The sequence below is a fragment of the Scyliorhinus canicula genome, chromosome 2 (genome assembly GCF_902713615.1).
Source record: "Scyliorhinus canicula chromosome 2, sScyCan1.1, whole genome shotgun sequence".
In the NCBI taxonomy this organism is placed as follows: domain Eukaryota; kingdom Metazoa; phylum Chordata; class Chondrichthyes; order Carcharhiniformes; family Scyliorhinidae; genus Scyliorhinus; species Scyliorhinus canicula.
In genome coordinates, this window is record NC_052147.1 from 153,171,288 (window position 1) to 153,188,192 (window position 16,905).

Below are 16,905 nucleotides of genomic sequence, written 5' to 3' on the forward strand. Positions count from 1 at the left end.
GGTTCGCTGGACTCCCCGAGCACCTGACACACCTGTCTTCACCCCCAAAGAACCTACTCATCCTCGTCCCAGTCATGTGGGCCTGGTACAGCACCTTGAATTGGATGAGGCTAAGGTCACTTCCTCAAAGAATTCAATAAGACTTGTGAGGCAAGGCCTACCCCTCACATATCCGTGCTGACTACCCCTAATCAAGCAGTGTCTTTCCAGATGCTCAGAAATCCTATCCCTCACTACCCATTGCCTACCACTGAAGTAAGACTAACTGGCCTGTAATTCCCAGGGTTATCCCTATTCCCTTTTTTGAACAGGGGCACGATATTCGCCACTCTCCAATCCCCTGGTACCACCCCTGTTGACAGTGAGGACGAAAAGATCATTGCCAACAGCTCTGCAATTTCATCTCTTGCTTCCCATAGAATCCTTGGATATATCCCGTCAGGCCCGGGGGACTTGTCTATCCTCAAGTTTTTCAAAATGCCCAACACATCTTCCTTCCGAACAAGTATCTCCTTGAGCTTACCAGTCTGTTTCACACTGTCCTCTCCAACAATATGGCCCCTCTTATTCGTAAATACTGAAGAAAAGTACTCTTTCAAGACCTCTCCTATCTCTTCTGACTCACAGTGTACAAAAAGCACCCTGAAGGAAACAAACCAGCTGCATCTCGATGAATGGAAATGAAATGAAATGAGAATGAAAATGAACTGAAAATCGCTTATTGTCACAAGTAGACTTCAAATGAAGTTACTGTGAAAAGCCCCGAGTCGCCACATTCCGGCCCTTGTTCGGGGAGGCTGGTACGGAAAACAGCTAAGATAGGTCGAAACATAGTGGTACTTGTCTGAAGGATGGAGAAATAATTGAGCCTAAGATACAAATTTAGAAATTCCAAAATAAAGGTGGATTCCCCAAGCTGACACTAGAATTGAAACAGCTGATGGTCATGAAAAAGTATCATCTGATTAAGTTTGTTCACAACATGGATACAAACCTAGGAGACTAATTAGTCTGGGGGGGACCTTTTGACGCATAGGGAGAAATTGATTTTCAGCCTCGCTCACCATTAAATGCACAATAATAGTCATAAGACCATAGGATGTAAGACCATAAGATGTAGGAACAGAAGTAGGCCATTCAGCCCATCAAGTCTGCTCCACCATTGAATGAGATCATGACTGATCTGATAACCCTCAACTCCTTTCCCACCTTGTCTAGAAGATCATATTTTTGCTGATGTTAAATGAATTGGTAGAAGTTTGCAGAATAATACATACTGTAATAATGTTTCGAGTTGGCCGTAAACTTCTCCAGACCAACAAGATGGAAGATATTAAGAAATGGTTAACCAGATTGTAACCGCTACTTGCTTTCTAACTTTTCAATCGTGGCTGATATCATTAGCAATGTGGTTGCCCCTCTGATATAAACAAGTCCTGTAACCAATTTGTAACAAGCCCTTCAGTGCTTGAAGCTTGGCTGGGTGCGTAGGCTTTTAAGCCTATTCATCCTCCAAATTCTCAGAGACCTCCGTGACATTCTTATGATAGTTAGATGAAAATGGCAGGAAGAGAAAGACTGATCAGCCATAAATAGCAACAAGCAAAGGCAACTTCAGACAGCTCCACCTGTCAGGGTGACAGAGTTTAGGATGATTATAGATGTTTGGAGGCCTCTGCTAACTTAAATATTTCTGCAATCATCTTCAGCCTAACAATTTGATTGACAGTTCCATCAAGATTTGCAGAAATTATAAAGACCAAAGCAGCATGATGGCACAATGGCTAGCACTGTTGTCTCACAGTGCTGAGGTCCCAGGTACGAACTGGGCCTCAGGTCACTGCCCGTGTGGGGTTTGCACATTCTCCCTGTGTCTGCATGGGTTTTAACCCCCACAACCCAAAAAGATGTGCAGGGTAGGTGGATTGGCCACGCTAAATTGCCCCTCAATTGGAAAAAAATAATTGGGTACTCTAAATTTATTTTAAATAAATGATAAAGACCATGAAGGGATGATTGGAATGCTGTAAATACCAGGATTGAAGAACAAATAAAAATATGAGTGCTATTGGGCAGATTGTGGGGCTTTCATAACTTTCAATTTTGAAACTGATAATGTCTGCTGACACTCAGGATTTTTGCCACAAATGCTGCTCTTCAGTGTAATTATTTTCAATAATAAGGAGTTATTATATGCTGAATACATCTGTGGACATCCACCTCCAATACTGTAAGCCTTATTATTTTGAGGAGAAACCTATAATTAAGCACTCTCCTTACTCTTACAGTAGGACCTCGTCTGGTTGTTTCCTGGCCCAGTTCGATGGACTGCCCTCACAATTTTGACACCAGGCCCCAAATGTTAATGAGGAGAAGCCTGTGGCCTGGGCTGTCCCTTCATTGTGATCCACTTCACAAAGATTGGTAGGTTTCATTCTTAATCGCAAACGGAATATAGGAGTCATCAACATTGATGTGGGAATTGGAGTCACATATAGATCAGACCAGGCAAAAAAGGCCTACTTATCATATCAATTGAGGACATTAAAGTTAACCAGTTAGAATTTTGCAACAAACTGACAGCTTCATGGTTACTTTACTGATACCAACCTTTTATTCCAGGTTTATTTAGGTTTGTGTTTTTGTTTAAAAAAAAAGAATTTATATTCCAAACTGCCACAACAGGATTTGAACTCATGTTTCCTGGATTACTGGTCCAGTAATATAACTACTTCGATACGATACCTGTCTCATGTACCAGTAACTGAACATGAAGCATCACATGTAGCAAATAAAAATTCCACATCCCATTTGCTATTTGTTACTATGTATTGGGGGGGGGGGGGGGGGGGGGTTCTGCTCTAGCTTCGGTGTGGAAGCACAATATGTATGTTTTAATTTGGGCAGCACGGTGGCCTAGTGGTTAGCACAACCGCCTCACGGCGCTGAGGTCCCAGGTTCGATCCCGGCTCTGGGTCACTGTCCGTGTGGAGTTTGCACATTCTCCCCGTGTCTGCGTGGGTTTCGCCCCCACAACCCAAAAAATGTGCAGAGTAGGTGGATTGGCCATGCTAAATTGCCCCTTAATTAGAAAAAATAATTGGCTAATCTAAATTTATAAAAAAAAATGTATGTTTTAATTTGCGGGAAAAATGTTATTGTTATTAGAAAACTTGAATAAAAATTATTTTTAAAATAAATAAAAATTTCACATCACATGTCATGGACTATCATTGGAAGTGTTTTAGTCCATGTTGCTATTAGTATGCTTTGGAGATGTTTACAGTGTATATTGGAGATTATTTAGTGTACGAGATATTTTACAGTGTACATTAAACATATTAATCCATGCTATTTGCTTTGTGCACGTTGCTGTATTTACAGCATATATTGGAGTTATTTCAAGTCATGTTAGTTGTTGTTTTATCGTACATTGGAATTGTTCAATATTTCAGAGATTCTAATGTACGTTGGAAATGTTGAGAGCATATTGGAATTTTACATTGGAGTAACGTGTACATTGGCATGGTTTTACCGTGTACATTGGAGCTGTTTGAGCCCATGTTGCTGCTGGTTTGAAATTGGAGATGCCCAGTGTGTATTGGAGATGTTTACACTGGAGTTACTTTATAGCGAATATTGGGGTTCACTTTCTGTTGCTGTTTAATACTTATTGAAGCTTCCTTTATTGCATATTGTTTCTTATACCTGTTGATTATTTGTCCCGATATTAAGGTTGTTTAAGCAGGAAGATGGCTGGTTTCAGCTGATTTGAACTCAGTGGTGTTGCCACACCAAGGAACGACTTTTTCACATCTGGGAGCTTTACCCAATGATAATATGTCAGCAAAATGTCACCATGTAAAACAAATGGTAGGAACATAGGACATAGAAAATACAGCACAGAACAGGCCCTTCGGCCTACGATGTTGTACCGAACATTTGTCCTAGATTAAGAACAAATTCTCATCATTCTACCGCAATCCATGTACCTATCCAATAGCCGCTTGAAGGTCCCTAATGTTTCCGACTCAACTACTTCCACAGGCTGTGCATTCCATGCCCCAACTACTCTCTGGGTAAAGAACCTACCTCTGACATCCCTCCTATATCTTCCACCATTCACCTTCAATTTATGTCCCCCTGTAATGGTTTGTTCTACCCGGGGAAAAAGTCTCTGTCTACTCTATTCCCCTGATCATCTTATAAACCTCTATCAAGTCTCCCCTCATCCTTCTCCGTTCCAATGAGAAAAGGCCTAGCACCCTCAACCTTTCCTCGTAAGACCTACTCTCCATTCCAGGCAACATCCTGGTAAATCTCCTTTGCACTTTTTCCAAAGCTTCCACATCCTTCCTAAAATGAGGCGACCAGAACTGCACACAGTACTCCAAATGTGGCCTTACCAAGGTTTTGTAAAGTTGCATCATCACCTCACGGCTCTTAAATTCAATCCCTCTACTAATGAACGCTAGCACACCATAGGCCTTCTTCACAGCTCTATCCACTTGAGTGGCAACTTTCAAAGATCTATGAACATAGACTCCAAGATTTCTCTGCTCCTCCACATTGCCAAGAACCTTACCGTTAACTTTGTATTCCACATTCATATTTGTCCTTCCAAAATGGACAACCTCATACTTTTCAGGGTTAAACTCCATCTGCCATTACTCAGCCCACCTCTGTATCCTATCTATGTCTCTTTCCAGCCGACAACAGCCCTCCTCACTATCCACAACTCCACCAATCTTCGTATTGTCTGCAAATTTAATGACCCACCCTTCAACTCCCTCATCCAAGTCATTAATGAAAATCACAAACAGCATTGGACCCAGAACTGATCCCTGCGGTACGCCACTGGTAACTGGGCTCCAGGCTGAACATTTGCCATCCACCACCACTCTCTGACTTCTATCGGTTAGCCAGTTTGTTACCCAACTGGCCAAATTCCCCACTATCCCATGCCTCCTTACTTTCTGCATAAGCCTACCATGGGGAACTTTATCAAATGCCGTACTAAAATCTATGTACACCAAATCCATTGCTTTACCTTCATCCACGTGCTTGGTCACCTCCTCAAAAAATTCAATAAGATTTGTGAGGCAAGACCTACCCCTCACAAATCCGCACTGACTACCCCTAGTCAAGCAGTGTCTTTCCAGATGCTCAGAAATCCTATCCCTCAGTACCCTTTCTATTACTTTGCCTACCACCGAAGTAAGACTAACTGGCCTGTAATTCCCAGGGTTATCCCTATTCCCTTTTTTGAACAGGGGCATGACATTCACCACTCTCCAATCCCCTGGTACCACCCTTGTTGACAGTGAGGATGAAAAGATCATTGCCAACGGCTGTGCAATTCCATCTCTTGCTTCCCATAGAATCCTTGGATATATCCCGTCAGGCCTGGGGGACTTGTCAGTCCTCAAGTTTTTCAAAATGCCCAACACATCTTCCTTCCGAACAAGTATCTCCTCGAGCTTACCAGTCTGTTTCACACTGTCCTCTCCAACAATATGGCCCCTCTCATTTGTAAATACTGAAGAAAAGTACTCGTTCAAGACCTCTCCTATCTCTTCAGACTCGATACATAATCTCCCGCTACTGTCCTTGATTGGAACTACCCTCGCTCTAGTCACTCTCACATTTCTCACATATGTGTAAAAGGCCTTGGGGTTTTCCTTGATCCTACCTGCCAAAGAATTTTCATGCCCTCTCTTAGCTCTCCTAATCCCTTTCTTCAATTCCCTCCTGGCTATTTTGTATCCCTCCAGCGCCCTGTCTGAACCTGGTTTTCTCAACCTTACATAGGTTTCCTTCTTCCTCTTAACAAGACATTCAACCTCTCTTGTCAATCATGGTTTCCTCACTCAACCATCTCTTCCCTGCCTGACAGGGACATACATATCAAGGACACGTAGTATCTGCTCCTTGAACAAGTTCCACATTTCAATTGTGTCCTTCCCTGACAGCCTATGTTCCCAACTTATGCACTTCTAAAGTGAAAGTCACAGAATTGTGGTCACTATCTCCAAAATGCTCCCCACTAACAAATCTATCACTTGCCCTGGTTCATTACCAAGTACCAAATCCAATAAGGCCTCCCCTCTGGTCGGACAATCTACATACTGTGTTAGAAAAGCTTCCTGGACACACTTCACAAACACCAACCCATCCAAACTATTTGATCTAAAGAGTTTCCACTCAATATTTGGGAAGTTGAAGTCACCCATGACTACTACCCTGTGACTTCTGCGCCTTTCCAAAATCTGTTTCCCAATCTGTTCCTCCACATCTCTGCTGCTATTGGGGGGCCTATAGAAAACTCCCAACAAGGTGACTGCTCCTTTCCCATTTCTGACTTCAATCCATACTACCTCAGTAGGCAGATCCTCCTCGAACTGCCTTTCTGCAGCTGTTATACTATCTCTAATTAACAATGCCACCCCCATGTCTTTTACCACCCTCTCTAATCTTATTGAAACATCTATAACCAGGAACCTCCAACAACCATTTCTGCCCCTCTTCTATCCACGTTTCTGTGATGGCCACCACATCGTAGTCCCAAGTACGGATCCATGCCTTAAGTTCACCCACCTTATTCCTGATGCTTCACACACTTCAACCCATCTCCGTGCCTGCAAGTACTCTCCTTTGTCAGTGTTACCTTCCCCACTGCCTCACTACACGCTTTGACGTCCTGAACATCGGCTACCTTAGTTGCTGGACTACAACTCCGGTTCCCATTCCCCAGCCAAATTAGTTTAAACCCTCCCGAAGAGTACTAGAAAACCTCCCCCCAGGATATTGGTGCCCCTCTGGTTCAGATGCAACCCGTCCTGCTTGTACAGGTCCCACCTTCCCCAGAATGCGCTCCAATTATCCAAATACCTGAAGCCCTCCCTCCTACACCATTCCTGCAGCCACGTGTTCAACTGCACTCTCTCCCTATTCTTAGCCTCGCTATCACGTGGCACTGGCAACAAACCAGAGATGACAACTCTGTCTGTCATTTGCATGTTAGCAGATTGAGATAGATCATGGTGCTAATGAAATAAGTTTATAGTTGAGGAAAGTTTTAGCAAATGGTTAGCCTGGTGGGATAGCTATTGATTCCTGACTTTTCAATGGTAGCTGATCTCACAATCGGTGTGATTAGTCCTTTGATATAACAAATTTGTAACAAGCCTTTTGAGGTCCAATGAGGTACATAAACAACACAGCATCTTTTAGCCCATTCATCGTCTAACTTCAGAGAGATGCAGGATTTGTGTGTCATTTTTATATGGTTAGATAAAAGTGGCGGGGAAAGGTTATACTGATCAGACATAAGCAGCTGCAGGCAAAGATAACCTGGGAAAGCTACGTTGCTCAGAGGGATAAGGTTGAGGATGATTGCAAATTTGATGCCTCCATTAGCTTAACTGCCTTCAGGTTTGGCACGTTTAAATATCATTTACACAAATCACTGGCACCTTGCTGCTTGGTTAGTTAGCCTGCAAGGGAGCCAGACAGAAACACCATCAGCTTCCAGTAACAGGTCTCTTTCCAGATACATGAGTTTGGTGGATGCAGGCTAGCTGTTTTTTGAAACTGTACATGGATTGGGTGCCTTCATTTACAAGCAAAAGCTTCACACAGCGGGTTACATCGCTTACAGGGCACTTACAGGAGTATGGATAGGGGCTAACCACTCAGTTCATTGTGCCCACCGTTGCCAGTTTATTAGAAATGATAGCTCTTTCATCCTGTTTCCATGTCCATCAGCATCCTTACTTTCCAAACACATGCTAATTCCCCTATAAACACAGTCCAAAGGTGTGAGGAACTGAATTAACATCAGAAGAGATACAGTCAGTAACATGGGGTGCTGGAGTTGGGGCGGCGTTACTGAGTGACAGTGTGAGGGAACTAAATTGTAAGTAGAGGTATAGTCAGTAACATAAAATGTTGAGGGAGAGGAATCACTGAGTGATGGTGTGAGGCAGCTAGATTAACAGTAGAGAGTAGTGTTAGGTGATACTCTGGTGCAATGGGAGGCCTCTGAACCAGAAACTCCGGATTCAAGTCCCACTGCAGGGCCTGATGGCCACAGAAGGCTAATTATCAACCTGCAAATCCTTCTGATACCCCTGATGGCAGGCAGCAAGAGCGGGAGAGTTTCCTGGTCAGCCGCACTGCAGGATGCAACAGCAAACCACTGAAACACTTTGCCAAGCATCATCATAGACAAATCCATGGTTGCCAATGCTCTCTTAGGGCATGGTACCTGAAGGAAGGAGGAGAGATATGGTCAGTAACATGGTGTTGGGGGAGGCTACTAAGTGTAAGCATGAGGGGGGTGGCTTAAAATCAGTCCTAATATAGTCAGTGACAGAAGATGCTGGAGGGGGGGTGGGAGTTGGCTCTGTTCACTGATGTTTGTCAGTGTGTTGCGGTTCCTCACTACTCTGTGGGGATGGATTTAGGTGGCATTAATGGTAAATGCGAGAGGTAATTTGAATGGTGGAGTAGATAGTCATCAGCTGTTGGAGAAAAGTGCACTGCAAGACACTTTCCATTGCTCAACACTTCAGTGTGAGGAGAGAGATCAACACTCATAGGAGCACTGTAAACGCTACACATGGTAATATATCCATATACACAAGTATATTAAATACACACAAAGCATATATATATATATACACACATGCATACAAGTACACAACATATTTTTCATATTTAGTAATATATGTACTTATAGGTATGCCACATATATACATATATATATATATATATATCACACTCATATAAACCTTAGTTTCAGCTCAGGGATTACAATTCTCAAACAGATTTGATTCACATCTGCACCAACAGACTGACCAAGCAGTGGGGGCCAAGTAACATGTTCAATTTATTTAAGGCAGTGCACCACCCAAGGATAGAGAACTGGCTCAAGTATTGCTCACTGGGTTTCCCCCACACACAGTTGTTTAATATTTACAAGCCACATGCTGTTAATGCTTTAATCAAACACCTTCTGTCATAAGACATTTTGTTGCAAAATATAGTGGTTTCCAAACCACAGCAGGTGGCACTAGAAAAACTGTCCTTTGTGATCCAATCAGTAAAGAGACAGACTCCAGATGCTCTGCACAATCCTTATAATTGAAGAAAACTCGACTATTTTGCCACAATAAGTGTAATTATTCTTGAATCTTAGCCCAAAGTTGCCCATCACTTGCTGTATTGTACTGACGCAGAATTCAAAGTCGCACCAACAGCCTCTCTTCTTCATAACAACACTGTCACTGGACTGCCTCAATCCAGTGTTTAATCGATGATCAACATCTCAAGACAGAAGACTGGGCTTCCACAGCTTGAAGTAAAGTGTCCCATAAGGCAGCTCGTGTGATCATCTCGCAAAACGTTTAATATAATCTTGCACTTTACTCCGAAAGTCGTCCTGCAGGAACAATACAGAAACAGTCAGACATCCAGGACATTGGGTGACAGTCAGGTGCTCATCCTTAGTGTACCAGTCCCATTGTAAAGGTTGGGGGGGGGGGGGGAATAAACTGGGCAACCACGGGGTCGTCAGCCTAATGTCAGTGGTGGAGAAACTTGCAAAGACAATATTCCTGAAAAAATGAATTGCTATTTAACAAACTGTTTACTAAAAAATGAAAGTTCAAATGATTTGTTAAAGGCCACATTTGGCTAACTTGTTCCAGTTTCTTGATAAAGTAATGGGGAGGTTTGACGAGAGCATTGCAGTTGATGTTACACATAACAGAGTGCCACATGATAGATTTGTTGGCAAAATTAAAGCACAAAGGATTAAAGAGACAATGACAACATGGATACCAAAGTGGTTAAGGGGCAGAGGACAGTGTAGTGGCAACACAGTGGTTACCACTTCTGTCTCAGTGCCAGGGACCTGGGTTCAATTCCGGCCTTGAGTGACTGTGTGCAGTTTGCACTTTCTCCCCTTGTCTGCGTGGGTTTCCTCAGGGTGCTCCGGTTTCCTCCCACAGTACAAAATGTGCAGTTTAGGTGGATTGGCCATGCTAAATTGTCCCGTAGTGTCCAAAGATATGCAGGTTAGATGGGGTTAAGGGGATAGGGCGGGGGAGTGGGCCTAAGTAGGGTGCTCTTTTGCAGGGTCGGTGAAGACTCAATGGGCCGAATGGCCTCCTTCTCCACTGTAGGAATTCTATGGATAGTGGTGATTGGTTGTGTTTCAGACAGAAGGGAAGTGTATAGTGATGTTCGCCAAACATTATTAGGACCACTGCTCTTTTTTCAATGTGTATTCATGACCTGGACTTGGATATAACTGCAAAGTTTGCAGAATTTGCAAAACTTGGAAATGTAATAAACATTGAGGAGGATAGTAACACATTTCAGGAGCGCATAGACAGATTACTGAAATGGGGAGAGAGATGGTAGATGAAATGTAATGCAGTATTTAATGCAGGAAGTGAGAATTAATACATTTTGGTAAGAACAACAAGGAGAGTCAATAGAAACTAAATGTTAGAATTTTCCAGGGTTGTTAGGCATAGAGATCCAGTGATTGATGTCCACAAATCTTCGAAGATGATAGGACAAGTTGGTGAGGCAAAGAGAGCATGTCGGATCTCTGACTTTACAAATAGAGGCACTCAATACAAAAGTAAGGAAAAGCTCGCCCTTGAAAAAGATTGGTTAGGCCTCTGCTGGGGTATTGTGATCAGTTCTCGGCACTACACATTAAGAAGGAAATCAGGCCTTGGAGACAGTACAGAAGAGATTTGACAGATTGGGTTTAGGGATGAGGAACTTGTTATGTGGAGAGGTTGGAGAAGCTGAGATTGTTCTCCTTAGAGCAGAGAAGGCTTGTAGATTTGATAGAGATGGTCAAAATCATGAATGATTTAGAGAGAGTAATTAAGGAGAAACTTGCTAACTGGAATGCACTACCTGGTAGGAGAATCTGATTAATAGCAACCTTCCAAAGCAATTGGACAAATGCTTAAAAGGGGAAAAAAACCTAACAGTCCTACGATGACAGCAGGGAAGTGGGATTAATTGGTTAACTCTATCAAAGAGCTGGCACACGCAGGGCAGGCTGATCAGGGCGGCACAGTGGCACGCACTGCTGCCTCACAGCTCCATGGTCCCAGGTTCAACTCCAGCCTCTGGTGGCTGTCTGTGTGGAGTTTGCACTTTCTCCCTGTATCTGCGTGGTTTCCTCCAGGTGCTCCGGTTTCCTCCCACAGTCCAAAGATGTGCAGGTTAGGTGGATTGACTAAATTGCCTCTTAGTGTCCAAAAGGGTAGGTGGGGTTACGGGGATAGGGCGGAGGCGTTGGCTCAAGTAACGGCACACATAGCAACGTCCCACCATAATATGACACCTGAAATACTGCACAGATGATTGCCCCCCCCCCACCTTTGTAGTACCACACAAGACACCTTCCCTCCATTCCCCACCAAAACACCACACAGACCCATGCAGAAAGAGATCACACTTTGTAGCCTTTGGTGTTGCGTGCAGAACATGTCTCATTAGCACACAGACTGACCCACCTTGTCACGCAGATGTTGCTCTGCAGCTTCAATATTCAGGGGATCGTCAAAATTCAGGAGATCCTGTGGCAGATGGAGAGAGCAATGGTCAAAGCTAGGAGCTCTTTTAAGGCCATTCATAAAACCTAAACTCAAAGTACTTTGGGGCACTGCTCCAATAGCAGGGAGTGGGATTCTCTGAGTAAGTGAAGCACCATTGCACCATGTAGAGCAGGAGAGTGTCCATTCATCTGTCTACTGTGCTGAGTCAGCTGCTCTCAGCTGGAATGCTAACAAGGGCTATAACTAGATCCAGCACCTTAAGTTACTATGGGATACTTGTCCATGGATGATGGAAAAGTACACATGTTGGGTTAAAATGGGATCAGGCTTGGATGATACGTTGCCACTTGTCATCACTAGCCCACACTCGTTCACTGGGTGGGCATATCCAGAATTATCATAGTTATGTTACAGGGGTATCTGCAGCATCACATCCTGGCAATCTATCTCAGCCATCCCTTGATTCAATTCCAGATGTAATTCACTCCCAGGTATCTATTATTCTATGTTTTAACTCCTGCTGTAATTCACTCCCAGGTATCTATTATTCTATGTATTAACTCCTGCCAATCCCCCGGGACCCCTTTATTCAATTCCAGATGTAACTCACTCCCAGGTATCTATTATTCTATGTATTAACTCATGGCAATCACTCGGGACCCCTCGATTAGATTACAACCTGTAACTCACTCACAGGTATCTGTTGCATCACGTTGAGAGATTTGTATGAATTGCACCTTTGAACATGTTTTAGGAGGGGTTTAGCAGGGGACATTGTAGACTTAATTACAAAGTGTTTCATAGTGGTTTAAAAAAAAACAATTTTTATTCAATTTTTTCAACAACAAATTTTCTCCCAACAATAAAGTAAACAAGGTGTAGAAATAAACAGAAAGAAGGACCCCCCCCCCCCCCCCCCCCCAATACAAAGCAATAAATTAATAACAATACAAAAAAGAAGAAAATAGCAAACACACCCCCCCACCGGATTGCTGCTGAGATTGACCACCCTCTAACCCTCCGCCAGAAAATCGAGAAAGGGCTGCCACTGCCAGAAGAACCCTTGTACCGACCCCCTCAGGGCAAACTTGACCTTCTCCAGCCTGATGAATCCGGCCATGTCGTTAATCCAGGCCTCCGGGCTCGGGGGCTTCGCGTCCATCCACTGTAAGAGAATCCAACGCCGGGCTACTAGAGACGCAAAAGCCAGGATACCGGCCTCTCTCGCCTCCTCCGATGCTACCCCAAAGATCGCGAGCCCCCAGCCTGGCTCCACCCTGGAACTGACCACCTTGGACAAAGTCCCCGCCACCCCCTTCCAAAAGTTTCATAGTGGTTGCCACTGAACAGGTTAATAGTACGTGAAACAGAAGAAATCCTTATCTGCTTGCACAGTCTCCCCGTGTCTGCGTGAGTCTCACCACCACAACCCAAAAAGAAGTGCAGAAGTAGGTCAATTGGCCACGCTAAATTGCCCCTTAATTGAAAAAAAAAGAATTGGGTACTTAATTATCTCCTGTTTCACTTAGATGGACACCACATATGAATGATCCAAAGCAGGGAAAAAACCTTGTTTAAAACTGTAACTGTACATAATTTTTGGTCAGTATAAATACTTACAGTAAATAATGAATTCAATCCCCAGACCACATCCTATGAGGAAAAATACAGGAGGTGAAATGCATTGCGATTTAACAGTGCGTCAAGTTAGAGGAAGATAGCTTCGCAGTAAGCAGCTCTCTGAACATCTCATCTTACACTTTTACCTCTAAGTCTCAGAGAACCCTATCCATGACTGCAAGTATCTCAGAGAAAATGTGTCCTCCCACGGTGATTTTATCAATGCGAGTCTCTGCTCTCTGTCAGCAGTGTTCAATACAGTCAGTACCTTATCACCACAGTGACCATTACAGGCTGTGATTATAGTAAGTTGAACATCAGCGATTTTCCATCTGCATCCAGTTGCACAGAACTTGTGGGCATGCGGAACAGTAAATTAATTGCTATTGGGAAAAAATTGACATTAACCACTGCAGTCAGAATCAATCGGCGAGATTGTCAATCTTGCTCCTCCACATCTCAGTGCTGCCTACAATCCCTACAACTTTTTTGAGCTCTCCTTAGTTCCAGCAGTGCCCTCTTGTACCCCCTCCCTCATTTCACCCCACATTGCCTTCAGCGGGCTAGGCTTTCCATTCTATGAAGGCTTTCCAATCTATATATTCAATACAGAAAAACTGTCGATCCATGGGCAGCCATCCAAAAAAGATTAACCTAAAACTTTGCGGCATCAAAGCTGGCAATGGAGGGGTGCCAAATATCGGTAGCACCTATTGAAGGAACTGGAATTTAAACATAGATTTCAGAGGAAACACTGAAAAGAAAGTTGCCACATGCTCTGCCTGGAAAGATCTGAAACAGTACAGGAAGCACCCCGAGTAGCAAGTACCCTGCAACAAAAGTTTAGAGTTGGGGGTATTCCAAAACTCAGAGGGAAATGGGCTGAGTTCAGGGGTACTTTATTTGAAAAAAACAAGCAAGGCAGTGTCATGGTTATACATTTCAGAAGAGGCGCTCCAGCCCATTGAGTCTGTACCAAAAAAAAATACACTAAATGTACACTAATCCCACGTTCCAGCATTTGGCCCATAGCCTTGAATGTTATGACAATTCAAGTGCTCTTCCACGTACTTTCTAAAGGTTGTGAGGTTTTCTGCCGCTACTACTCTCCCTGGCAGAGTATTCCAGACTCCCAAAAATGTTTTCCTCAAATCCCTTCTGAACCTCCTGCCCCTCACCATAATAATAATAATCTTTCTTAGTGTCACAGGTATGCTTACATTAACACTGCAATGAAATTACTGTGAAAATCCCGTCGCCACACCACGGCGCCTGTTTGAGTACACTGAGGCAGAATTCAGTGTCCAATTCACCTAACAAACACCGTCAGTACTTGTGAGAGGAAACCGGAGCACCCGGCGGAAACCTACGAAGACACGGGGAGAACGTGCAGACTCCACACAGAGACAGTGACCCAAGTCGGGAATTGAAACCGGGTCCCTGGTGCTGTGAAGCAACAGTGCTAACCATTGTGCTTCCGTGCTGTCCTTATCATGCCCCTTCGCTATTGACCCTTTAACTAAGGGGAGCATCGGCTTCCTATCCACTCTGCCCATACCCGTCATAATCTTATACACCTCAATCAGGTTCCCCTCAGCGTTCTAAGGCAGCACAGTAGCACAGTGGTTAGCACTGTGGTTTCACAGCGCCAGGGCCCCAGGTTCGATTCCCCGCTGGGTCACTGTCTGAGCGGAGTCTGCACGTTCTCCCTGTCTGCATGGGTTTCCTCTGGGTGCTCTGGTTACCTCCCACAATCCAAAGATGTGCAGGTTAGGTGGATTGGCCATGATAAATTGCCCTTAGTGTCCAAAAAATGTTAGGAGGGGTTATTGGGTTATGGGGATAGGGTGGAAGTGAGGACTTAAAGTGGATCGGTGCAGACTCAATGGGCTGAATGGTCTCCTTCTGCACTGTATGTTGTACGTTCTAAAACAACCCAAGCCTACCATGCCTCTCTTTATAGCTCAAATGCTCTATCTCAGGCATTATCTTGGTGAATCTCCTCTGCAGCCTCTCCAATGCAATCACACCCGAAAGTGAGGCGACCAGAACTGTACAAAGTACTTCAGTTGTGGCCTAACTAAAGTTTAATACAGTTCCAACATAATCTCTGTCCCCTTATAGAATTCCTACAGTGCAGAAGGATGCCATTCGGCCCATCGCGTCTGCACCGACTGTCTGATAAAGCACCCGACCTAGGCCTACTCCCCCATCCTATCCCCGTAAACCCACATAACCACATCTTTTAACACTAAGGGGCAATTTAGCATGGCCAATCCACCTAACGTGCACATCTCGGACTGTGGGAGGAAACTGGAGCACCTGGAGGAAACACCGCAGACACGGGGAGAAAATTCACCCCTGGCCGGAATTGAACCACAGCCCCTGGCGCTGTGAAGCAGCAGTGCTAACCACTGTGCCACCATGCCTATGTTTCCTATGCCGCTCCTATAAACTATGCCATGACTCATAAAGGCAAGTGTACCATATGCCTTCTTAACTACCCTATTAACATGTTCTACTGCCTTCAGGAATCTGTGGACAAGCACCTCATGATCCCTCTGAACTTCCTAGTGTCCAGCCATTCATTGAGTACTCCCTTGACTTGTTAGCCCTTCCAAAGTACATCACCTCGGACTTTAGGGTTAAATTCCATCTGCCACTGATCTGCCACCTGATCAACCTGTCTATATCTTCTTGCAACCCAAGACCTTCTTCCTCACTCTTAACCACCATGTCAATCTTTGGTCATCCGCAAAATTACTCATCATCCCCCACACAATTCTCATTTACATAGTTTATATCAATCATAAACAATAAGGGACCCTGCATTGTTTCCTGCGGTACGCCACTGGACATTGGCCTCCAGTCACACAAACAGCCTTCTACCATCATCCTCTGTCTTCTACCACTAAACCAGTTTTGGATCCAACTTGACAAGTTATCCTGAATCCCATGTGCTTTTATCTTCATCATCAGTCTCCCATGTGGAACCTTGTCAAAGGCTTTGCTAAAATTCATATAAACTACATCAACCGCATTACCCTCACCTACACACCCAATCACCTCCTTGAAAAAAATTCAATCAGATGTGGTCGGCATGACCTCCCTCTGACAAAGTCACACTGACTATCCCTGATCAAGCAAGCCTTGCCTCCCTACAGAATTTTCTCCAGTAGCTACCATTGATGTGAGACTCACTGGTCTGAAATTCCCTGGTTTATCTCCACCACCCTTCTTGAACATTTGGCCAGAGCCCCTGTAATTTCCTCCCTTGCCTCCAACAGCAGCCTGGGCGACAACTCATCCGGACGTGGGGATTTGTCTACTTTTAAGCCCGCCAAAACCTTCAATACCTCCTCACTCCCTGTGTTAAACTATTCAAGAACCTCACAGTCCCTCTCCCCAATTCTGTACCTATAGCCTTCTTCTCCCGAGTGAAGACAGATGTGAAGTACTCGTTTAACACCATACCAATGTCCTCCAGCTCCAATCACAGATTGTCCCCATTGTCCTTAATGTGCCCTTCTCTTTCCCTGGTTATCCTCTCCCACTTAATATAGTTCTAGAATATCAATGGGATTCTCCCTAATCTTACCCGCTAATACTTTTTCATGCCCCCTTTTTGCATTCTTAATTGCTTTCGTAAGTTCCTCCCGGCACTTTCTGTAGTCCACTAAGGCCCCTGCCA

General features: G+C 44.2%; 1 protein-coding gene across 5 annotated transcripts in view; it reads right to left on the bottom strand.

The window, feature by feature from the left end:
* Nucleotides 1–8,872: 8,872 nt before the first annotated feature.
* ube2f (ubiquitin-conjugating enzyme E2F (putative)) overlaps nt 8,873–16,905 on the bottom strand; it is a 238,460-nt gene continuing 230,427 nt past the window's right edge. For all 5 annotated transcript variants that reach the window (XM_038787937.1, XM_038787936.1, XM_038787935.1 and 2 more), the window contains 3 exons: nt 13,215–13,247; nt 11,553–11,615; nt 8,873–9,445 (listed from right to left, as the gene is read on the bottom strand). In XM_038787937.1, coding sequence (XP_038643865.1) covers nt 9,395–9,445; nt 11,553–11,615; nt 13,215–13,247 — 147 coding nt within the window. In that variant the 3' untranslated portion in view covers nt 8,873–9,394. The remainder of the gene's footprint in view (nt 9,446–11,552; nt 11,616–13,214; nt 13,248–16,905) is intronic.